The sequence below is a fragment of the Notamacropus eugenii genome, chromosome 5, assembly GCF_028372415.1.
Source record: "Notamacropus eugenii isolate mMacEug1 chromosome 5, mMacEug1.pri_v2, whole genome shotgun sequence".
In the NCBI taxonomy this organism is placed as follows: domain Eukaryota; kingdom Metazoa; phylum Chordata; class Mammalia; order Diprotodontia; family Macropodidae; genus Notamacropus; species Notamacropus eugenii.
In genome coordinates, this window is record NC_092876.1 from 130,218,924 (window position 1) to 130,241,108 (window position 22,185).

Sequence of the window (22,185 nt, forward strand, 5' to 3'; positions counted from 1 at the left end):
AAAGTTTACATTCTATTGGGAGCAGGGGAGTAGAATGCAAAACATTCTGTGATAAGAAGAGAATATGCATACAAAATAAATACTCAGTGATAGGGTGGTGAGGGCTAGTGCTAACAACTGGGGAAACAGGAAAGACTTTAAAGGAAGTGACCTGCATTTTAAAGGGAGCTAAGGTTCCAGAAAGAAGAGAATTCCAGGCACCGGGACCAGAGGTGGAATATTGTATATGTAAACAGCAAATAGGGCAGTTTGGCTGTATCATAGAGTGAATAAGGATAGGTAATGTATAATCAGCCTGGAAAGATAAGCAGAAGCCAAATGATGGGGTCTGGATATTAACCCATAGGCAATGAGGAACCACTACAGGAAGCTTCTTTAATGGAGGCAAGATATGGTCAGAATATCAATTTGGTAGATCAATTGGAAAGAACTGAGTCAAAAGCAGAGAGACCACCATGTAGGAGGGTGTTGCAGCAGTTCTGATGAGAGGTGTTGTAAGCCTGGACTAGAGAAGGCCTGATGTGAGTAGAGGCATAGATATAAGAGTCATTGAGCAGGGAAGAATTAACCAGACTTGGCAACAAATACGGAAAAGGGACTGTGAGAGTGAGGGGCTGAGGCTGACTCGAAGGTTGAGAACCTGAGTGTCTGTAAGAATGGTAATGCCCTTGAAAGAAATAGGGAAGTTGGGAGGAGGGGTAGGCTTTGGGAGAAAGGTAATGAGTTCTGTTTTGGACATGTTAAATTTGAGATACTTATGGGACCTCCAGGCAAACAGATCCAGGAGGCAGTTGGAGAAGATGGCAGATAGGAAAATGTATGCGATGTTGTTAAGAGCATAGAATGTAGGACCAAGAGAACAATACAGACAATGGCTACAGCAATGCAAATGAGAGCAAAGGGTAACTGGACTCGGGTTAATTGCCCTGACCAGTTTTAGACCTAGAGAACAGAAGAGACCTTTTTGGTATAGATTGCTGCCTATATTGTCAGATGCAGCTGATTTGTCAGTCAGTTTTGCTTTACTTTTTCTTTGTCACAGGGGGAAAGTTCAATGAAATATCAAATCAGTCAATAAGTCAGAAGGCATTTATTAAGCATTTACTGTGTACCAGGCACCCTGCTGAGCCCTGAGATTACAACAAAAGGCAAAAACGTATTCTTTCTTCAAGTGACTCACAGTCTAAAGGAGGAGAAAATATGCAAACACCTATGTACATGTTTAGAGAATAAATGGGAGATAATTGGCACATTAGCATTAAGGGGGGCTGGGACTTGTGGGCATCAGGTGAGATTTTAGCAGAGTCTTGAAAGAAGGCAGGGGAGCCAGGAGGCAGAGTTAAGGAAGGAGAAAATTCCAGGCATGAGGAAATTTCCAGGGAAAATGTATAGTTAGGAGATGGAATGTTTTGTATGAGGAATAATAAGGAGGCCACTGACATTGGATCATAAAGTATGTGGAGGGGGGAGTAAAGAGTGATAAGACTGGAAAATGTAGGAAGGAGCTAGGTTAGGGAAGGAAGGAAGGAAACAGGCATTTAATAAGTACCTATTATATGCCAGACACTGTGCAAGGAGCTTTGCAATTATTATCTCATTTGATCTTGGCAACAACCCTGGAAGTAGGTTCTATTATTTCCACATTTCGGTTGAGGAAACTGAGGCAAAAACAAAGGTTAAGTGGCTTGCCCAGGATCCCACAACTAGAAAGTATCTGAGGCTGGATTTGAACTCAGGACTTCCTGACTATAGGTCCAGTGCTGTATCCACTACACTTAAGGACTTTAAAAGTCAACCCAATGATTTTATATTTGATTCTGGAGACAATGAGGACCCACTAAAATTTATCAAGTGACATAGTCAGACCTAGGAAGATCACTTTGATAGCTGAAGGGAGGATAGATAGATTTGAGTGGGAAGAGACAAAGCAGGAAGACTAACCTGAAGGCTACTGTAATAATCCCAGTGTGGGACGATGAGAGCCAGTGTTGAAATGATGGCAGTGTCTGAGGAGAGGAGATGTTGCAACGGAAGAAACTGACAGGACTTGGCAATTGTTTGGATGTAGAGAGAAGAGAAGGGAAAAGAGATGAGAAGTACCAGGTTGCAGTTTTCCCTCCCTGCCACCATGTGTCTGTGAGGACATGGCATCTCTGTAGCTGGGTAGTCCTTCCTGATTTTGGATAAAATACTATTCTGAATGGGAAATGCTCAGATGTGAGTTTGGAAAATCCTGAGATTTCATCATAGATCTCACCAGTGACTAGAATCAGTAGAAAACTCCAGCAGAGTTGGTATCAGTAGCCACTAGGGAGTGACCAAGGCGACTAAGCAGCAACCTTAAGCTAGACATGCCCAAGAAGTGGTCTTATGAGCCAATTCCTTCAGTCAATTCTCATATTTCATAGTCTCCTTTAGTCAAAATCAAGCCTTATATAACAAGTCATAAAAGCCTACAAAGTCAGTCCCAGTCTATACTTTTTTTTTTAATTGTCTAGTCTTTTCCGGGATTGTCTTGGAATGAACTTTTGAAAAAATCCCACTGTAGAGGCTTCATGAAGTCTACAAAAACAAAGATGCCAAAGTTATTTATGTCCTGAATTTTCCATTTATTTTTTTTTACCTTCCTGGACTACATATGGAATCTTCTGGAGAATAAGTTTATGTTCATTTAAGTAGGGTCATTCTCAGTACTTGCAGTACTATAAAGTCTCCCATCAATAAGGGCTCTGCAGGCTTTTTTGGTTTGTTTGTTTTTGGCCTGGAGCTATATATGTACTCCACTCAGTCTCTAACCTATGGATATAAAATTTAAAACCCTCAAATAAGATCATTTGAAAAGGCTACAACAGTTCAGTTCTATTAATCACTAAATATATCATTTAAATACAGTATAGACAATATATGTTACATTTAAAAAAAAATAAGTCTTTTGTTTATCGCATTGACTAAATCCCTCCCCTCCCCTTACCAGAGAACCATCTGATAAAACAAATAATATTTTTAAAGACAAGAAAAGAAAGTCAGTAAAAATGATCTATACATTGACAAAGTCTTAAAATGTATATGGTATTCCAACCCCTCTACAAAGAAATAAGGGAATGTCTTTGGGATCATGCTTATTGTAATTCAGTACTATTCACTTTCCATTGCTCTGTGATGAGGGTTCTTTCTGTTTATATTGTTGGAATCATCGTGTACAATGTTTTCTTGGTCTATTTCATTCTGTATCAGTTCATGTGAGACTGATCTGAATTCATCATGTCTCCCTAGGGGAAGCTGGGTGACATAGTGGAGAGAGCACTAGGGTTTGGAATCAGGAAGACTCATCTTCCCAAGTTCAAATCTGACCTTAGAAACTTACTGGCTGTGTGACCCTGGGCAAGTCACTTAACCTTGTTTACTTCAGTTCTTCATCTGTAAAATGATCTGGAGAGGGAAATGGTAAACTGCTGCAGTATCTTTGCCAAGAAAACCCCTAAGTGGGGTCACAGAGAGGCAAGACTAAACAACAACAACATAGTTTGTTTAGCCATTCCTCAGTTGATGAACATTTACTTGTCTTTGCTACTAAATAAAAAGTGCTCCAATATATGTTTTTGAGTATATGAAGACTTTTTTCTTATCATTGTCTTCCTTGGGCTTGATGTCTACTAATGGAATCTCTGGGTCAATAAGTATGGACATTTTAGTCACTTTATTTGCATAATTGCAAATTGTTTTCCAAAATGGTTGTACCAGTTTATAGTACCACTAACAAAGAACTAGTGTGCCTCACTTTCCACATCCCTCCCCCCAACATCAACTATTTCCATTTTTGCCATCTTTGCCAATTTACTGGGTGTATTTTGATTTACATTTGTTCTTTAGTGATTAGGAGCATTCTTTCATGTGGTTGTTAATAGTTACTAATGTTTTTTTCTAAGAACTGTTCCTTCATATTCTTTGACTATTTATCTATTAAGGAATGGCTTTTGGTGACATATGCACATATATGTTTATACACACATAAATATATATTTTAGATAGATAATCTGTTGGTTATCAGATCTGTTGAATATCAAATCCTTATTTGAGAAATATGATACAAAGAGTTTTTTTCCCATTCAGCTGCTTCACTTCTTAACCTAAATGCATTAATTTTGTTTGTGTAGAAGCTTTTCAATTTCACCAAATCAGAAATGATTACATGAAATTGTAAAGCTTCCCTTCTAAACCAAACAAGAGATAGTGGCAATTACAAAAGAGAAAATTTATTTATAATTGCTGCTATCTCTTGTTTGACTAAGACTATATCTCCCTGGAGTTGAGGAGGAAGAGAATTCCAGGCATGGGGGACAGCCAGAAAGAATGCCCACAACCAAGATATTTAGTGTCTTGTTCATGTAACAGCCAGGAGGCCAGTGTTACTGGATTGAAAAGTATGTGTCAGGGAGCTAGGTGTAAGAAGACTGAAAAGTTTTGATAATCATTGCATCCCCTAACACACACCTTTACCCTTTCTTTTAAGGAGAAATACTTAGTGGAGATGAAGCCTTCTGATCAGGATACAAGTCTTTGACCCATTGCCTTCAAGAGACAGTGTAGCAGAGACTTCCAGGTCATGTTACAAATAAGATGAAGGATTAAACATTTCCTCCAGTCCTCAGGAACTCAAAACTCTCCCAAATAAGAATTATGTGCAAAGGTAAAGTAAATACAGTTCTCTCCATAAGCCAAAATACCAAGAAATCTACATCAGAGAAGGATAATCAGTCCCAATACCCACTCTCCCCTGAACTTGACCCATAAACTTGCACTCTGAAATCTACTCAACAAAATTCTTGTTGTGACTATAAATTGATACTTTTTCTCCTCATCTTAGCATTCTGTAGCAATAAGGAGAATACTTTAACTCTGCCCACCCTCTTCTGGAGGACAGAAAGTATAAGGAAGTAGATATACAGTCTGCCTAGGGCAGAAGCGTATTGTAGCAGCACTCACCCAGACAACTAAAGAGAAGAGGGAATTGAGTGTCTGTGTGTTTGTAGGTCTGAGGGTGGGGGTAAGGAGGTGGATGTTTGGCAGCTGTACCAAGCATGAAGAAGAAGTGATTAGAATCCATCTGGGGCTAGTTCTGACCTCCTAGAAGTCACTTGGAGTTGGGACTGGGACCAGTGAAAAATTCTCCACTGTGGGGGAAATCTGAGAAAATGTTTATATCTATTCATAAGGGGATCTAATATCAAAAAGGGAAGAGTAAGAATGTGAGCAATAGGGAATAAGAAAAAAAAGACAAATTCCCAAAGATCTCAGGAAGAAAACTCAGTTAAAAACTGAGCACAAGCAGACACATCAGTAGGAAAGATTGGAAAGGAAATTGTCCACCAAGGCATTTATTGTTGTTGTTCAGTTGTTTTTTAGTCATATATTTTTCATGAACCCATTTGGGGTTTTCTTGGCAAAGATTCTGGAATGGTTCGCCATTTCCTTCTATAGTTCATTTTATGGATAAGTAACTGAGACAAACAGGGTTAAGTGACTTGTTCAGGATCACAGTAAGTGACTGAGGCTGGATTTTAATTCATGAAGATGAGTCTTCCTGATTCCAAACCCAGTGCTTCACCAATTGTACCACCAGGCTGCTTTCACCAAGCCATTTAAACAAGTTCAAATATATCTAAATAAATATGACTGGACAAAGGAAGCTGAACTATCACCAGGTGAGTTGGAGGACCCTGTGGAATTCCCAAGAGACCATGAAACCACAGCAGTATATTCCTGAATATTTCAATAGAAAAACAAGAATCTTGAAAAATAGAATTGATGGTCTTGGTTTACATAGCAGAAATAATTAGCAGAATACAAAAACATTAATCTTGAGTCTTTCCAAGGAAGTGAGAGAACAATAGATTGGGAATATAAAAATACTGAAGCAGACAACAACCTGGAAGAAGCAAAAAAACCAATATTGTTTTAAAAATATGTTATATAGAAGCAAAGCACATTGTTCTCTATGTCAGAGTGTGGAAAGACAGCTTACAGATCACAATTCTCCCGGAATACAAGACAAAAAAAACCTAACCACCATAATGCAAGAAACAATACAACAAAACCACCCAGAACTTCCGAATACAGAAAACAAATTGCCAGCTGAAAAAGTCTATGGATTGCCTCCAAGAAAACCAGACAAAACCAAACCAAACAGCCCTATCATGCAAACCTCAAGACATAGAGTGATTAAATTTAATAATTCAAATAACAAATTCTACAAGCAACCAAGAGAAGAACGTTCAGATATAAAGGAAATTCGTATAACAAAAGGTGCCCATTGAAAGCTACAGAATGGAATAAAGTATTTCAAAGAGCAAAGGAACTGAGGATGTAACCCAAAGTGACATATGCTACAAACTTCACTCTACATGTCTATGAAAAAAGAAAGACATTCTATGAAAGAGAGTCATTTGTAACATTCCTGCCAAAAAAATGAGCAGATTATTCCTTTACAAATGCCTAGGACCAGAAAACATAAGAAAGGTGAATAAATAGACAAAGAACAAACACAAATGCAGGATTTGTGTATGGGAAAACACAAACAACAAAATAAATTACCTTTTAGAGATTATTAAAAGGGGAAGAAATCTAGAAAGAGAAAAACAACTGTGAGTTTTTAAAAAAAAAACAACAAATACTGGAAGGACATAATGTAATATGTGATGTCAGTCACCTATATATTGTGGATACCAATACTTTTATCATCGACCACAGCACTTGAATGAACATCAGCTGCCATCTAGTCTCCTGTTTCACAGATGAAGAAACTGAGACCCAGAGAGACTTAATAATTTTTCTGAGATATGTGATGCAAAGATTTTTTTTCCTAATAATTTCTCTCCGTGTTAATTTTGGTCATGCAAAAGCTTTAAAGTTTCATGTAGCTGAAATTGTCAATTTTTTCTTTTATGATTACCTATATCCCTTTTTGGTTAAGAATTTTTCCCCCCAATTCACAGTCATAGTTATGAATGATATCTCCTTTCATTGGACTATAATTTTTATATGAACTTTTATATTTAAGTTACCCATTTATTTGAAACTTATTGTGGTAGATAGTATAAGTTGCTAGTCTAAGCCTAATCTCTTCCCATCTGTTTTCCAGTTTTCTTAGCATTTTTTTTTTTAAAAAGAAATCCTTCCCTCAGTGGTTTGTATTCTTGTTTTTATTGAACATTGGACTGCTATGTTCATGGAGAAAGGGTTGTTTTGATTAAGTCATGGAAGATGGATTTTGATAAGCAGCGATAGTGATTGGAAAACAAAGTTGGCATGAGCAGTCTTAGAGGTGGGAAAGTTGTAATAAATTTAGGGTACTGTCAGTAATTCAGTTTGACTCAATCAGTATACATATATACATAACTAGCTAGCTAGCTAGCCAGGCAGATAGATAGATAGGTAGATAGATAGACAGACAGACAGACAGACAGACAGACAGACAGACAGACAGACAGACAGACAGACAGACAGATAGATAGATAGATAGATAGATAGATAGATAGATAGATAGATAGGTAGGTAGGTAGGTAGGTAGATAGGTAGGTAGATAGATGGAGAGAGATAATGGAGTAGTATAACCACTACTTTTCCCCCAAATCTATACATACCTTTTGACCCAGGGGTCACTATTAGTACCACCAAGAGATCAAAGAAAGACAGAAATCACCCATACATATAAAATTTTTATACTAGAACTTTTAACTGTAGCAAAGAACCAAAAGCAAAATGGGCACTCATCAAATGGGAAGTAGTAAACTTCAACACGGTTGAAGAAGTTGTTAAGGTTTCATATACAATCCTCTTTTTCAGTTTTCTTTTGTTTATGAAAATGCTCGTGTTTGTCAGTGTTTGCTAAGAATAACAGCAAAAATTGTTCTTAAATCTGACATTCGGCCTCACATTCATCATTTTGCAATGATGACAAAAAGCAGAAAATGATAATTGTTGGAGCACCTGTAGAAAGACAGGCGCTTTGATGGAGCTGTAAATTGATTCAACCATTCTGGAAAACAATTTGGAACTATACCCCTCCCCCCAAAACTGCTAAACTACACATGATTTTTTGTCTAAATAATCCCACAGTACCACAAAGATATAAAAGAGGGAACTCATCCATACATACAAAGTTTTTGCGGTAGAACTCTTCATTGCAACAAAAATCTGGAAGCAAAGTGGGTACCCCAAACAGGAAATGACAACAAATTGTGGTATATAGATGCAGTGAAATATATTGGAATAAATGTCAAAAGGGATAGATCCAGTGAAACTTGGGAAGACTGATATGAATTTATGCACAGTGAAATGAAAAAGAACCATATCTAGCACAGTGGCTAATCGACTTCACTCTGCTTAGACTACAGGGGCTGGTAACCTGCCTCAGGCCCTGTCTTTTACCTGCCTTTGTGGTCTGCACATTCATTGGCTCCTCATCCCCATCTTAGCTTCCTGAAGAAAGTTGCAAATAACAGAATATTGCCTTTGACCTCTAGTCTAGGATTTCCCCAAAAGAAGGGAGAAAGTAAAAAAGGTAATCAATATATAGATATGAATCAGATGTGGAATGGATAGTTTATTCACACACACACACACACACACACACACACACACACACACACACACACAAAAGATGCAATAAGGAATCATAGAAATACTGGAGTCAATCAACAAGCATTTATTTAAACACCTATTATATGCCAAGAACTGTGCTAACAACTGGAGATACAAAGAAAGGCAGTAGGTGGTCTTTGTTCAAGAAACTTATGGTCTAATTGGGGAGAGAAAATGCAAACCACTTCATACAAGACACATGCAGGATAATTTAGAAATAATCAGCAGAGTTTCAGAAAGTATTGGCATTCAAGGGAATCAGAAAAGCCTTACAGAAGTGGAGGCTTTATCTGAAGCTTGAAGGAAGCTAGGGAAGCTAGAGGAAGAAGAAAGAAAATTCTAGGCAGTGAAAATGTTTAGTCAGGAGATGGAAAGGGAGAGGAATAACGAGGAGGCTAGTGTCACTGGATCCCAGAGTATGGTGAGGCTAGAGGAGGAGGTGGGGAAGAATGAGGTATAACACTGGAAAAGTAGGAAGAGAAGTTATAGAGGGCTTTCTAAGCCAAACAGAAGATGTCCTATTTGACCTTGGAGGCAATAGGGAGTCCCGGGAATTGATTGAATGAGCAATTTGAGGTGATGTGGTCAGACTTGCACTTTAAGATCATTTTGACAGTTGAGTGGAGTGAGTGGGGAGTTACTTCTAATCTTCTTAAGAGCTACCTTTAAGAGATACTCCATCCAGAAGCCATTTCTTCTTTTACTTGGATTGTCACTTCATGTCATAGACTCCAGCACAGCAGCCAGTGTGAGTAGGAAGACTGAACCCCGCAATGACACTTACCTAGCCAGAAGCAAGCAGATGATATATGTGCACATTGAAGTTAACATATTGTCCCTCAAGAGAAGGCAGAGAACATGTGCACATACCAGATAAGGAAGAGTAGGCAGAACCGCTACATACAATAGCCACATCGTTTTAAAGAAAAACAAATTGGAAATACCCAAGATCTCTGATTAAGGCAATAACCAGCTATGACTCCAGAGAACCAGTGGTTAATCATGCTACCTCACTACTGGCTGGCAAGGAGGTGGAGGATTCAAGGAAGATGCATATTGAAACAGATTTTTGGATGTGGCCAATGTGTGGTTACCATTTCTTTGTCTGGGCTTCTTCAGCACAAACGGGTCTTGTTGTGGTTGTTTGTTTTTTTATAAAAACAAGGTGGGAATTTGGGAAGGAGAAGGGAATAGTGAGAATAGTGCTACCCAAAAAAATGTAAAGAAGGTCATTTATGGCATTTTAAAAATTGATTTAAAAAATTAATATAAAATACAGGTAGAAATTAGGAGACAGAGAAACAGGACTCCTTTGGAACTAATGGGTAAAATGTATTATATAGTTTTTTGAAGAAATCCAAGCTCTAGATATATGTGAGACATGGGGTTTTATATGTGATCCTTTTTTTTTTCTGTAAATGTTCCTGTTTGTCAAAGTTTGCCAAGTTAAAACTAAAAAAAAAACCAGATAATTAGAAGACATCAAGAACAATGAATGCCAAGCTAATGAATATTATTAATCTCTTGTTCTAGATGAGGAAAATAAGACACAGAGAAGTCAAGGGGTTTTATTCAAGGGCACACAAGAGGTAAATATTAGAATCTGGACTGGAGTCTGGTCTCTAATCAAAGGTACTTTTTTTAAATTCAATTTTATTTTCAGTTCTGAATTCTCTTTTTCCCTTACTCTTCCTCTGTCAATTATAATAAGGTAAAAAAAATTTACAAATATGTATAGTCATGAAAAATAAGTTCTTACATTACCCACATCTAAAAAAGAAAAAAAAAAAGGACTATAGAAAGAGAAGGAAAATGCTTCAGTTTGCATTCTGAGTCTATTCATTCTCTATCTGTAGGTAGATAGCATATTTCGCCATGCATGAGTCCTTTGGAATTATGATTTGTCATTGTGCTGATCAGTTTCTAAGTCTTTCAAAGTTGATTATCTTGACTATATTACTGTTATCATATAGATTGTTCTCTTGCTTCTGCTTACTTCACTTTGCATCAATTCATACAAGTCTTCCCAGATGGTTCTGGAACCCTCTCCATCATTTTTTATAGCACAATAGTATTCCATCACATTTCATTCATAAAGGATGTGCCTTTTAACTGTAGGTGTCCCTTGGGGCTTTGTCCTGAACTCTCTTCTCCCACTTTACTAATTTACTTGGTGACCTCATCAGCTACCATGGATTTAATGACCATTTCCATGCTAATAATTCTTAAATCTACTTTTCCTGCCCCAAACTCTCTGCTGACCTCCAATCTCACATCTCCAAATACCTTTCCAACATCTCGATCTGGATGTCCAGTAGACATCTTAAACTCAATATGTCCAAAACAGAACTCATTATCTTTCCTCTGAATCTTCCCCAGGTCCTACTTTTCCTATTACCATAGGGCAACACTATCCTCCCAGTCCCTCAGACTTGAAATCTAGATTTTATCCTCAACTCCTCACTGTCTTTCACACCCACCACCCACCCCACCCCATATCCAATCTGTTGCCAAGACATTGATTTCACCTTTGCAACATCTCTCTCCAATACATCCCCTTCTCTCTTGTGGTACTGCCACTACCCTGGTGCAGGCCCTCATCACCTCATGTTAGATTATTACAGTTCCCTGCTGGTGGGTCAGCCTGCCTCAAGTCTCACCCCAATTCAATCCATTTTTCAGCCACCAAAATGATTTTCCTAAAGCTCTTCTACTCACATCATTCACCCACCCCAACTCAATAAATTCCAGTGGCTTCCTGTTATCTCCAGGAGCAAAAATGCTTTGTTTGACATTCAAAGCCCTTCACAACCTGGCCTCCTCCTTCCTTTCCAGTCTTCTTATACCCTACTTCCCAACACATACTTTTTCATTCAATGACACTGGTCTCCTAGCTGTCCCACAAGCAAGACACTCCATTTCTCATTCTGGGTATTTTCTTTTGCTGTCTTCCATATTTGGAATGTTTTCCTTCCTCTGTCCCCTGCTCTGACTGTTGACTTCCCTGACTTCCTTTAAGTCCAAACTAAAATCCCACCTTCTATAGGAAGTTTTTCACAATTCCTCTTAATTCCATTTTCTAACCTCTGTTAATTATCTCTTATTTATCCTGTATATAACTTTCTTTGTATATATCTGTTTGCATGTTATCTCCCCCACTTGAGGACAGAAACTGTCTTTTGCCTTTTTTGGGTTTTGTTTTCAGTGTTTAGCAATGCCTACCATGTAGTAGGCACTTAATAAATGTTGATTAAAACTAATTGATATTCTGGGATCTTGTGTTCATTAGGATGAATTTGTAATTATTTTTTCTAGCTCTATAAAGTAATTCTTTGGAGATTTGATTGTTATGGCACTGAATAAGTAAATTAGTTTAAGTAGTATTGTTGTTTCTATTATATTGGTCCAACCTAAGAGCAACGACTATTTCTCCAATTATTTAGATCTGTGTTTGTTTGTGAAAATTGTTATTTGTATTCAATTGTAATGTATTCATATAGGTAGTACCTGTGTGTGTCTTGGGAGGTACACTTACAATTTATACTGTCCATATTTACCTTAAATGGAATTTCTCCTTTTTTGTCTTCCTGCTGGATTTTGATGTTAATATACAGAAATGCAGATGATCTGTGTGGGTTTATTTTTTTTATCCCGCAACTTTGCTGAAGTTAATTGTTTTGATTCATTTTTTAATTGACTTTCTAGGGTTCTCAAAATAAATCATTATATCACCTGCAAAAGTGATATAAAAGTTTTGGTTCCTCTTTTATCAATGCTTATTCTTTCAGTTTCTTTCTTTCTTTTTGTCTTAATGCTCTAACTAGCATTTCAAATGCAATATTGAATAGTAATGGTCATAATGGACATACCCCTGATCTTATTATTATTTCTAATTTATCTCCATTATAAATAATGTTTGCTTTTGTTTTTAGATAAGTACTACTTATCATTTTAAGGAAAGCTCCATTTATTTCTGTGGTTTTTCATGTTTTGAACAGGAATGTGTATTTTATTTCTTCAAAAACTTCTTCTGCATCTACTTAAATAATCTATGAATTTTGTTGGCTTTGTTATTAATAGGCCTATGGTTTTCCTAACATTGAATCAGCCCCAGATTTCTGGTGTAAATACATTCCAATCATAGTATATGATCTTTGTATATACTGATCCTTTTATTTAAAATTTTTGCATCAGTATTCATAAGGAAAATTGGTCTCTTGTTTTCTTTCATGGTTTTGACTTTCCTGGTTTAGGTATCAAGACCATATCTGCAGCATAGAAGTAATTTAGTTGGATCCCTTCTCTGTTTTCTCACAATTTATGAAATATTGGAATTAATTGTTCTCTAAACGTTTGGTAGAATTCAGTTGTAAAGCCATTGAGCCTTGGGGTTTTTCTCTTTGAAACTTCATGTATGGCTTGTTTAATTTCTTTTTTCTAAAAGAGGGTTATTTATTTTATTTCCGGTTCAGTTAATCTGGAAAATTAACGTTTTTGTAAACATTTATACATTTCATTTAGATTGTTGTTTGTACTGGCATATAGTTGAACAAAAGAGCCCCAAATAATTGTTTTTATTTCTTCTTCATTGGTTATGAATTCAGCTTTTACATTTTTTATACTAGTAATTTGGTTTTTTCTTTTTAAAGTAAAATTAGTCAAATAACATCTATTTTGTTAATCTTTTTTCAAAAAATCAACTTAGTTTTATTTATTAATTCAATGATTTTTCTAACTTTCAATTTTCTTAATTTCTCCTTCTATTTTGATGTTTGATTGAGAAGGGGTTAATTTGTTGGTTTTCTAGTTTTTCTTTTTAATTAGATGCCTAATTAATTGATCTACTTTTTCTGTCTTTTATTGGTGAAAGAATTGAAAGATATAAAATTTCCCTTAAGTACTACTTTGGCTGCATCCCACAATCTTGGCATGTTTTCTCATTGTTGTTATAATCTTTAATGAAATTATTGCTTCTCTACTTGGTTCTTTGATCTACCCATTCTTTAGGATCAAATTATTTAATTTCCAATTAATTTTTAATCTTTGCTTCAAAGATTCTTTATTAAACACTATTTTTACAGTCAGTAAAAGATATACTTAATATGTCACCTTTCTGTATATATTTGTGAGGATCTTATGTCCTAATACATGGTCAGTTTTTGTGAAGATTTCACACACAGCTGAAACAATAATATATTCCTTTCTATCACAAATCAGTATTGTCTAAAATTCTATTCAGGTCCTTGATTTCTTTCTTATTCAGTTTTTGGTAGATTTATCTAGGTCTAAGATAGGTAAATTGAGGTGCCCCCACTATTGCAGTTTTACTGTTTCTTTCTATAATTCATTTAGCTTTTTCTTTAAGTATTTAGATGGTGCATATATGTTTAGCATTACTATTGGCAGAAATTTTCTGATGTCTCTGATTAAGCAGTTCATTAATAACCTTTGCGTTCTCCATGGTCATATTTTACTATTAGGCTTAAAATCTCCTCCATGAATCCATGTTCTCCCACTCTTCTAGTGACAGTTGTCTTTAGGGGCAGTTTACTTTTTCTTAATTCCCATGATCTCTTAATTGTCAAATCAATGGACTTTGTAATTCTGCATCCCTCTTTACTTCTCTGCAGTATTTGACACTGTTGATCACCATCTTCCTGGTCCTCCTGCTATCTGTCTGAAGATTCCTTCTGAGTCTCCTTTGCTACAACTTCATCCGTGTCTTGCCTTCTAACTGTGGCTGTTCTACAAGACTCTGTAGTGGGTCCTTTTCTGTTTTCACTCAATACATTATCACTTGGCTGTCTCATCAGTTTTCATGAGTTCAACTGGCATGTTTTTGCTGATGATTCCCAAATCTACATACCCGCCATTTTGGTCCATACTCTTTGCTCATGTTCTTCCCACCCCATATGCTTTTCCAAAGGTAATATGAATAATTATGGTTGTTAATGTTACTGCTAATAAGAGCTCACATTTCTATGGCCCTTCAAAGTTTACAATGTGTTTTTGTTTTTCACAAGAGCCCTATTAGGAAATAATAATGGTAGCTGACATTTATTCAATGCTGTCAAGTTTACAAAGCACTTAATATAAATTATCTCATTTGTTCCTCATGACAACTCTGGGAGTTAGGTGCTATTATTATCCCCATTTTATAGTTGACTGAGGCAAACAGAGGTTAAGTAACTCACTCAAGGTCACACAGCTAGTGTGTATCTGAGATTGGATTTGAAATTAGGTCTTCCTGAGTCCAGTTCCAGTGATCTATTCACTGGGCTACCTAACTACCTCTTAAAAAAATTAAGTAACTTGAGAATACAGAGTGTGCCATTATTTGCCTTTGTATCCTCAGTATCTTGTACCATGCCTGGCACATGGTTGGTGCTTAATGCTAGCTGACTGATTGAATATATAGCTACTAGCTGTGGGAAGAGGGACTCAGATCCAAATCTTCTAACCTCAAGGCCTCATGTCTATCTATTTCACACTTCCTTATTGTCACTTCCCTTGCTGTAGTAATAATGGTTTCAGTGAATTTTTGCTTCATTTCTTTCTTGCTTTACTTCCTAGGAAACCTTTTGACAGGATGTCAGGATCAGGACTATATAAAGTAGATGATGGTTGTCATTATCTCACCAACTGCTTTCCAGCTAGAACCATATTCAGGTCAAGAAATGAAGGTAATGTTAATTGCTTACCCATGGAAGATTCTAGGCTACAGTGATTCCTTCTTCTCACTGCCTTGTCCCCCATTGCCAGAGGATCACCAAGCCCTGTCCATCCCTTGTAGTCACGGTGTCACAAGATTACTATAAGGATCAATCCTGGAATCAGAGTTTGAAGGAGACTCAGAGGGTATTTAGTTCAATTTATACCTGAGCAGGAATCCATTCCACAACCTTCCAAACAAGTAATCCACCTTTGCTTGAAGAGTTCCATTGGTAGGAGGCTGACTATCATTTAAGGCAGACTATTTCATTTTAAGGCAATTTTAATTGTTAGGTTTTTTTCTACATATTGAGCCAAAAATTTCTCCCTTGCAGCTCCTCCCCCCAAACATTAGCTCTGCCCTCTTGAAGTCAGTCCTAAAAAGTATAATTCATCTTCCAATGTGAATGTAAAAGGAATTACCCAGTACCAATTCTTTTCTACAAAATTACCCTTTAGTCTTTCCTTCCTTGAGCGAAATGGTTTCCATACACTCCAAATCTTGTATACTGTCCTTTAGATAGGCTCTAACTTATCAATATCTTTCCTAAAATGTGGCTCTACAATTAAGTAGGACACCACAGATGGAGTCTGACCAAAGATAGAGACACAGGATTATTGGCTCTGTCAGTGTTATGGACATTATATTTCTTTTAATGCATCCTAAGTCCAGTAACTTTACCAGATCTTTTTTCATATTATGAAAAAAAGTATCATGCCTTACTTGTACAGGTGATTTTCAAATACTAAATTGGACAATGTATATGTGTATTGGCATTTAAAACTCTTCACAACTTAACCCCTTCCTATCTTTACAATCTTTTTTTTATTTTCTTCCCCTCTATAGACTATATGATCCATCTGTACTGGTCTGCTTACTGTTCCTCACACATGGCGCTCCATCTCCTATCTCTGTGCCTTTGTCTTGGCTTTCCCTCTTCCAGAGTGCTGTCTCTCAGCTCCCTCTATTGGAATCCCTTACTTCTAGACTCAGCCCAATTGCTTACCTTCTGTAAGAAGGCCCCCAGCTGCTGGTGCTTTCCTTCTGATACCACCTTCTGGATAGTCCACATATATCTTATATTTGTCCTTATAACCCAACTCAAAGGGCTTATTGTATGTGATTCTCTTTGTTGGAGATTGATTACTCAATATCTCACTCTCGTGTGGGTGGGGGTGCAGCTGGAATGGATGAGAGCAGGAAAGGAGATTCTAGATTCTTCCAGTTTGCAGAAAGAGGCTGACCATTCCAACTTCTCTTGAGGTCCCTAAAGAGAGAGGAAAAACTCTGGGAAGAGGTCAACATGTAAAGACAGCTTCCATTATGTCCCCATTCCCAGTTTGCTGCACTAGAGACTTTGGGAAATTTTCAAGATCTAGGTCTTGGTCTCTCCCTCTCCCTCTTCCCTTCCCTCCCTCCCATTTTCTCAGTTATCTTCTCCAAACAGGAAAGCTCCCTCAGTCTCTAGTTTCTGGTATATTTTCTCCTATATGTACTTTCTCTGATTTCTGTTTTGCCATCAGCATGGATAATTGGTTGATTTGCTATGTATGTTCATCGAGGAACTGGCCTTTGCTGGGAAGGAAATTAAATCTTAGATACAAAGCTTGGGACCTTCTTTCCCATTAAGAAATATATGTCAGGAACTATAGCTTGAATTTAAAAGTTACAGAAGACTAATAATATTTCGGGGAGCGAATAGATATCTCTAGCCCAGTAGCTGCCCCAAATAAAACAGGGGCTCTGGCCCCAACCTCGTACTTCTTTCTTATCAGGAATCAAAGTCTTCCTTAGAAAAGGGTAGGGGGAGAAGTTGCTAGGGATGTCTATTTTTGCCTCCCTACAAACCATATCTAGACAAACCCATGTGGACATACATAATTCACACAGGCAAAAGAAAGCTCTCACCAAACACGACACCCCTTGCTACACCTTTTTATCCACATGATGTCTCTCATTGGAAGGAATGCTCCTTGAGAATGAGGACTGTTGTTGTCACTAGCTCTTAGTATAATGGAAGAACAAAGGGAATTCTAGACCTGTATGCATAGATGCACCCATCCCAGCACCTCACTACCTTCTGTCAAGGCCTCTCGCCCATCCCACAATTGCAGCTGAACTGCTTTTCTATTTTCTCCCCATCTAAATCATCATTATTATCACCACTACCAGGTCCAGGGTGAAAATAATAGCCATTCAAACCAATAAGAGGACAGTACCTGGGCACCAGCCAAGCTTATTTAATGCCATCCTCCTACATTCATGTTGCTAGAAAAACCACTGCTTATAAGCTTCTTTGTTTTCTCTAAATCTCCTTGAGATCATCCAGAATTCAATAGGTGATCTCACAGTAAGGCAAAAGAACATTTACTTAAAATTGAATGTGAGATAAATAACAAGGCATTAAAATAGGCAGTAGGCACTTCATCACCTGTTTTCCAAAACCAGCTCCTCCAGGTCTGGCAGTGCCAGGAGGGCAAAACTTCTCTTGTCTTTATACTTGGAGCAGCTTTATTGACACAGTGTTGCAAGCTAGGGAACAGAAAGGGCATAACGACTTTCCAGTTGGCTAAAGACCAGAGCCTCGAGATCTAGAGGACCAGGAAGTCTCAACAGCTAAAGGGCATTACATGTGAGCACGCCTACTAGAAAGACTTGTGATAGAACCTCAGTGTCCCACTGTGCTGCTGCCTACGTTTGTGAAGGAATAGAATGTCCTCAGTGTTGAAAAGGCTAGCATTGGCATGACCAGCTCTTTCTGTTAGCAGTGGCATCTTCCTGGCTCAGAATCTAATTTTCTGAAGCTTACAGAGATTGAGTGTTGCCCAGGATCCCGCAACTATTTTGCATCATGGGTATGATTCAAACTCAGGTCTTATCTGGGTCAGCCTTTTGGCTCCTTCTTCATCTCTTTTTTCTCTTTCATTTGCTTACCCAGTTCTCTTTAAATGAAACAAGAAGGCAGAAGGAGTTGTTGCTCCTTCTCCCATCTCTTTTCACTGTCCCCTCTGCCTGGAATTCACTCCTTCCTTATCTCCACCTCTTAGAGTGCCTAGTTTACTCAACCACCACCTTCTACATCAAACCTTTCTCAATCTTCTTAGCTGCTAGTGTCCTTCCTCCTCAAATTGTCTTGTATACATTGTATCTTGTATATATTCTGTATATGCTAATATATTTAAATAAACCCATGTAAATGGTAAGTTCCTTATAAGGACTGTTTCATCCATGTCATCTAAGTGCACTTAGCTGGCACTTGTTAGGACAAAGGTCAAAATTAGCGCCTCTTAGTTAGAAGAGTGAAAATGAGATGATTTGGCATGTAATTAAAACAGCTCTGACCTGACCCTTCTAAACAAGCTATTAAGACTGAAAAATAGGAAATGGATAAAGGACTGGTCATTAGCACAGATGATTATTTCCTAAGAAATTTAAACTGACATAAAACAATCACTGCAACGTGGAGGCCAAAGAATCTAGATACCAACTCGTCTGATCTCTCTGATCAGTAGCTGAAAGGTGCTAGCCCAGGGTTAAACCAGTTTATCAAGTCAACAAACATTTATTAAGGATTTTCTATATTCCTGGCACTGTGCTAATATGAATTCATTTGTAAAATCATATAGGGGAAAGATTATGGACATTTTTACTTCACAAAACAGTGAAGAACATGGGTGTTAGTAATAATAAATTAGAGAAACGCAGTAAGAGACCTAATTAATCCAAATCATTGATGCAATGATAAAAGCTGGAAGAACCACAGATGAGATTTTTTCATATTGCTGTAGATAACTCCCACATCATCTTTTCATTTGACTTTAAGAGAACACGTGGCCCAACTAGCTCACTTTACAGGGAAAGAGGCTGAGGTTCAGAGAAGGGAAAAACCTGCCTTTATCCTGATAATGCTTCTGATTTGCTGAGTAAAACTGACCTTTCATCTCTCTGGAAAAGACATGTTACAGATAGTTCCTGAAAGCATAACTTTGACCATTGGGTAGAAGTTATAGGAAAGCTAATATTGGCTTAATATAAAGAAAAACTTCTTCATAGAGGTCACTATTCCAGTGGATTGGTCTGCCTTGTGAGAGTGAGCCACTGGTTACCAGAGATAGCCCCTGTCCAGGATATGTAGAGGGTCATGCTTCAGGTAAGCATTGGACCAAATATTAAGTTCATTTCCAAGAGTCTCTTGTAGGGGCAAATCCTGCTTTGGAACATCTTAAAATGACAAGATGGAGTTAAAGTAGCAGTACCTTCATCTTCATCTCCATCAGCTCATGCCCTAATGTTCCTTAGATCAGACCACAGGCCTCAAGACTCCTCTACCTTAGGAGGTAGTGAGGTCACTGTCACTAGAGGTGATGAAGAGGTTGAATGATCATCCTCCTAGTGAGATTTAGAAGGGAGTACTGTATGGGAGTGCATATAGGAGACGTGGCATCCCTTCCAGCTTTGAAGCTCAAAGTATGTGTCACCAGCCTATAAATAATTACATGTACCTATATGAGACATATAGAAAGAAAATGAATAGTATCTTTATTCTGCCTCTGTTTTTTTTCTCCTCATCTCCTCTCCTGTCCTCTTTTTTCCTCTTTGCTGTCTTCTGCCTTGCTTCTCTCCTCTCCTCTTCCCTCCCTGTCCCTCCTCTCTTTTCTCTCCTTTCCCCTCTTCTCTTCTTTGCTTTCCTTCTTTCTTTCCTTTCTCACTTCCTTCCTTCCTTCCCCTCCTTTCTTCCTTCTTTCTCTTCCTTCCTTCCTTCTTTCCTCTCTCCCTCACTCTTCCTTCCTCCCTCCCTCCCTTCCTTCCTTCCTCCCTCCCTTCCTTCCTTCCTCCTTCCCTTCCTTCCTTCTTTCCTCCCTCCCTCACTTCCTTCCTTCCTCCTTTCCTTTCCTTTTTCTCTCTCTCTCTTTCTTTCTTTCTTTCTTTCTTTCTTTCTTTCTTTCTTTCTTTCTTTCCTCCCTCCCTCACTCCCTTCTTTCCTTCCTTTCTTTTCCTTCCTTTCTCCTCCTTCTCATTTCTCTAACTTTTATAGGTAAAAGCCACTGGCTGGTGGCCCAAAAAGCTTCCTTAAAGAAGAAGTTCAAGCAAGTAGTGAACTCCCACACAGACGTTCAGGAAGACCATAAAAAACCTTCCCCCGCACAGATTCGAAGGAAGAGGTGGACCTCAATTGAAAGCCTGTTTCATGTTCCTGAGAGGCGCATCTTAGATCGGTCCTTTTTGGTGAGAAAAAACTCGGCCTTGAGCTCTTGAGAACAAGCATGTGCAGAAGAACAGGATGGAGGGGCTCCTAGACTAATGACCCTAGAGTATTTATTAGTGGTGGAATAGGAATATAGAATGTCAGAGCTGGCAGGGCACTTAGAGATCTTCTAGACCAACCCCTTCATTTTGTATTTGGGGAAACTGAGGCTCTGAGAGAGGAAGTGGTTGCAATAAGATAGAACTCATAACTGATAGCTTCTGTTTATTTCCCTATATGTGAGGGCAGAAGACATAGCTAGATTTTGCCCTTCTCCTTGCAGAGAATGGGAAGACCAGAACTGAAGGTAGGCTAATAATAATTACATTAATAGCATATTTATGTCCTGCTTTGGAGCTGAAAGTATTCTTAACAATCCCATGAGGTCATTTAGAAGGCATAGAGTCTTGCAATAGAAAGAACACAGGGCTTGGCACTGGAATCCCTGTTTGATCCCTCACTAGCTCTGTAACCTTGGGTAGGACTGCTATGCTGTCTGGGCCACTGATCTCTCATTCATAAAATAGGGATAACGCTGTAATTGCTACCACCTACTCTAGGGTTGAGATGAAAGTCAGTGAAAGAGTGAATGTGCATGTGTAACCATAAATAAACTAATAAAACAGGTGGAGATTCAACAGGGTGAAGAGGAGGCCAGTGGGTGAATACAAAACATAACTGCATCAGCAAAGGCTTAGAAGGAGGGCACATGCAGGGGACAAAGATTGCCCCTTGGAAATAAAAGTACTAAATAAACACAAGCTAATGCCATTAATATTATAATTATCATTTTGTTTAGCTTTCCTCCTAGATAAAAAAGGGGTTTTTTGGGGGGGGGGAAGGAGAAATTTTGTCTATAGAGGAAATTCACAAAAGGATGCTAAAGTTATCATTGGAACCTCTAGACCATTTTGGGGATTAAGAGACAAAAATGGAAAACTGGTGGTAACTGTAGTGCTCAAAGAGACCCTAACTGCTCTCTTCAGGCTCTAGGAGTTGATGACTTTCCTAAGGTCATATAGCAAGTTAATGGCAAACCTAAAGAAGCTTGCTAAAAGTCATACCACTAGTTCCAAATATAGATAAGACCTCCTTCTAGATCTTCCTACTCCCCAGCTTTCCCCAAAAGCCATCCGTCGGACGCTGCCAGAATATCTTTTTTATGCATCAAACTGATCATTACTCCTCTGCTTACTATCAGTGGCTCTCTAGTGCCTACCAAGTAAAGTTTTGACTTATTTGTCAGGGATGCAAGGCTCTCCATAATCTATTGCAACCTTGTTGTTTAGTTGATTAGTTGTGTCTGACTCTTTGTGACCCCATTTGGGATTTTCCTGGCAAAAATATTGAAGTGTTTTGCCATTTCCTCCTCCAGTCATCTTACAGATGAGGAAACTGAGGCAAACAGGGTAAAGAGATTTGCCAGGGGTCATATAGCTAGTGTCTACCTCTTTCACAACCTTACCTTTCCAGCTTGATCTCATGTCACTTGCTTCTGTACACTTCATTTTCTAGCCAAATTGGACAATCCTTTGTCCCCTGCATGTACGCTGTACCCTCCCACTTATGGACCTGTGCTCATGCATTT

The 22,185-nt window shown here is 38.1% G+C and overlaps 1 protein-coding gene and 1 long non-coding RNA gene across 7 annotated transcripts in view; one reads left to right on the forward strand and one right to left on the reverse strand.

Annotated features, from left to right (window-relative positions):
- Positions 1-22,185, forward strand: part of XRRA1 (X-ray radiation resistance associated 1) — a 117,077-nt gene that overhangs the window by 12,358 nt on the left and 82,534 nt on the right. For 3 of the 6 annotated variants that reach the window (XR_011967396.1, XM_072610835.1, XM_072610838.1), the window contains exons 2-5: positions 4,511-4,687; positions 10,174-10,229; positions 15,214-15,323; positions 20,388-20,578. Coding sequence is in view for 5 of the 6 variants with exons in the window: in XM_072610835.1 (XP_072466936.1) it covers positions 10,174-10,229; positions 15,214-15,323; positions 20,388-20,578 (357 nt within the window). In the remaining variant the exon portion in view is untranslated. Of the gene's footprint in view, positions 1-4,510; positions 4,688-10,173; positions 10,273-15,213; positions 15,324-20,387; positions 20,579-22,185 lie in introns of all 6 variants that reach the window. The other 3 variants (XM_072610836.1, XM_072610837.1, XM_072610839.1) reach the window with 3 other exon arrangements.
- Positions 8,689-22,185, reverse strand: part of LOC140505161 (uncharacterized) — a 49,456-nt gene continuing 35,959 nt past the window's right edge. The window contains exons 2-4 of the long non-coding RNA XR_011967398.1: positions 16,359-16,619; positions 15,342-15,467; positions 8,689-9,424 (exon numbers count right to left, since the gene is read on the reverse strand). This is a non-coding gene — a long non-coding RNA (uncharacterized lncRNA). The remainder of the gene's footprint in view (positions 9,425-15,341; positions 15,468-16,358; positions 16,620-22,185) is intronic.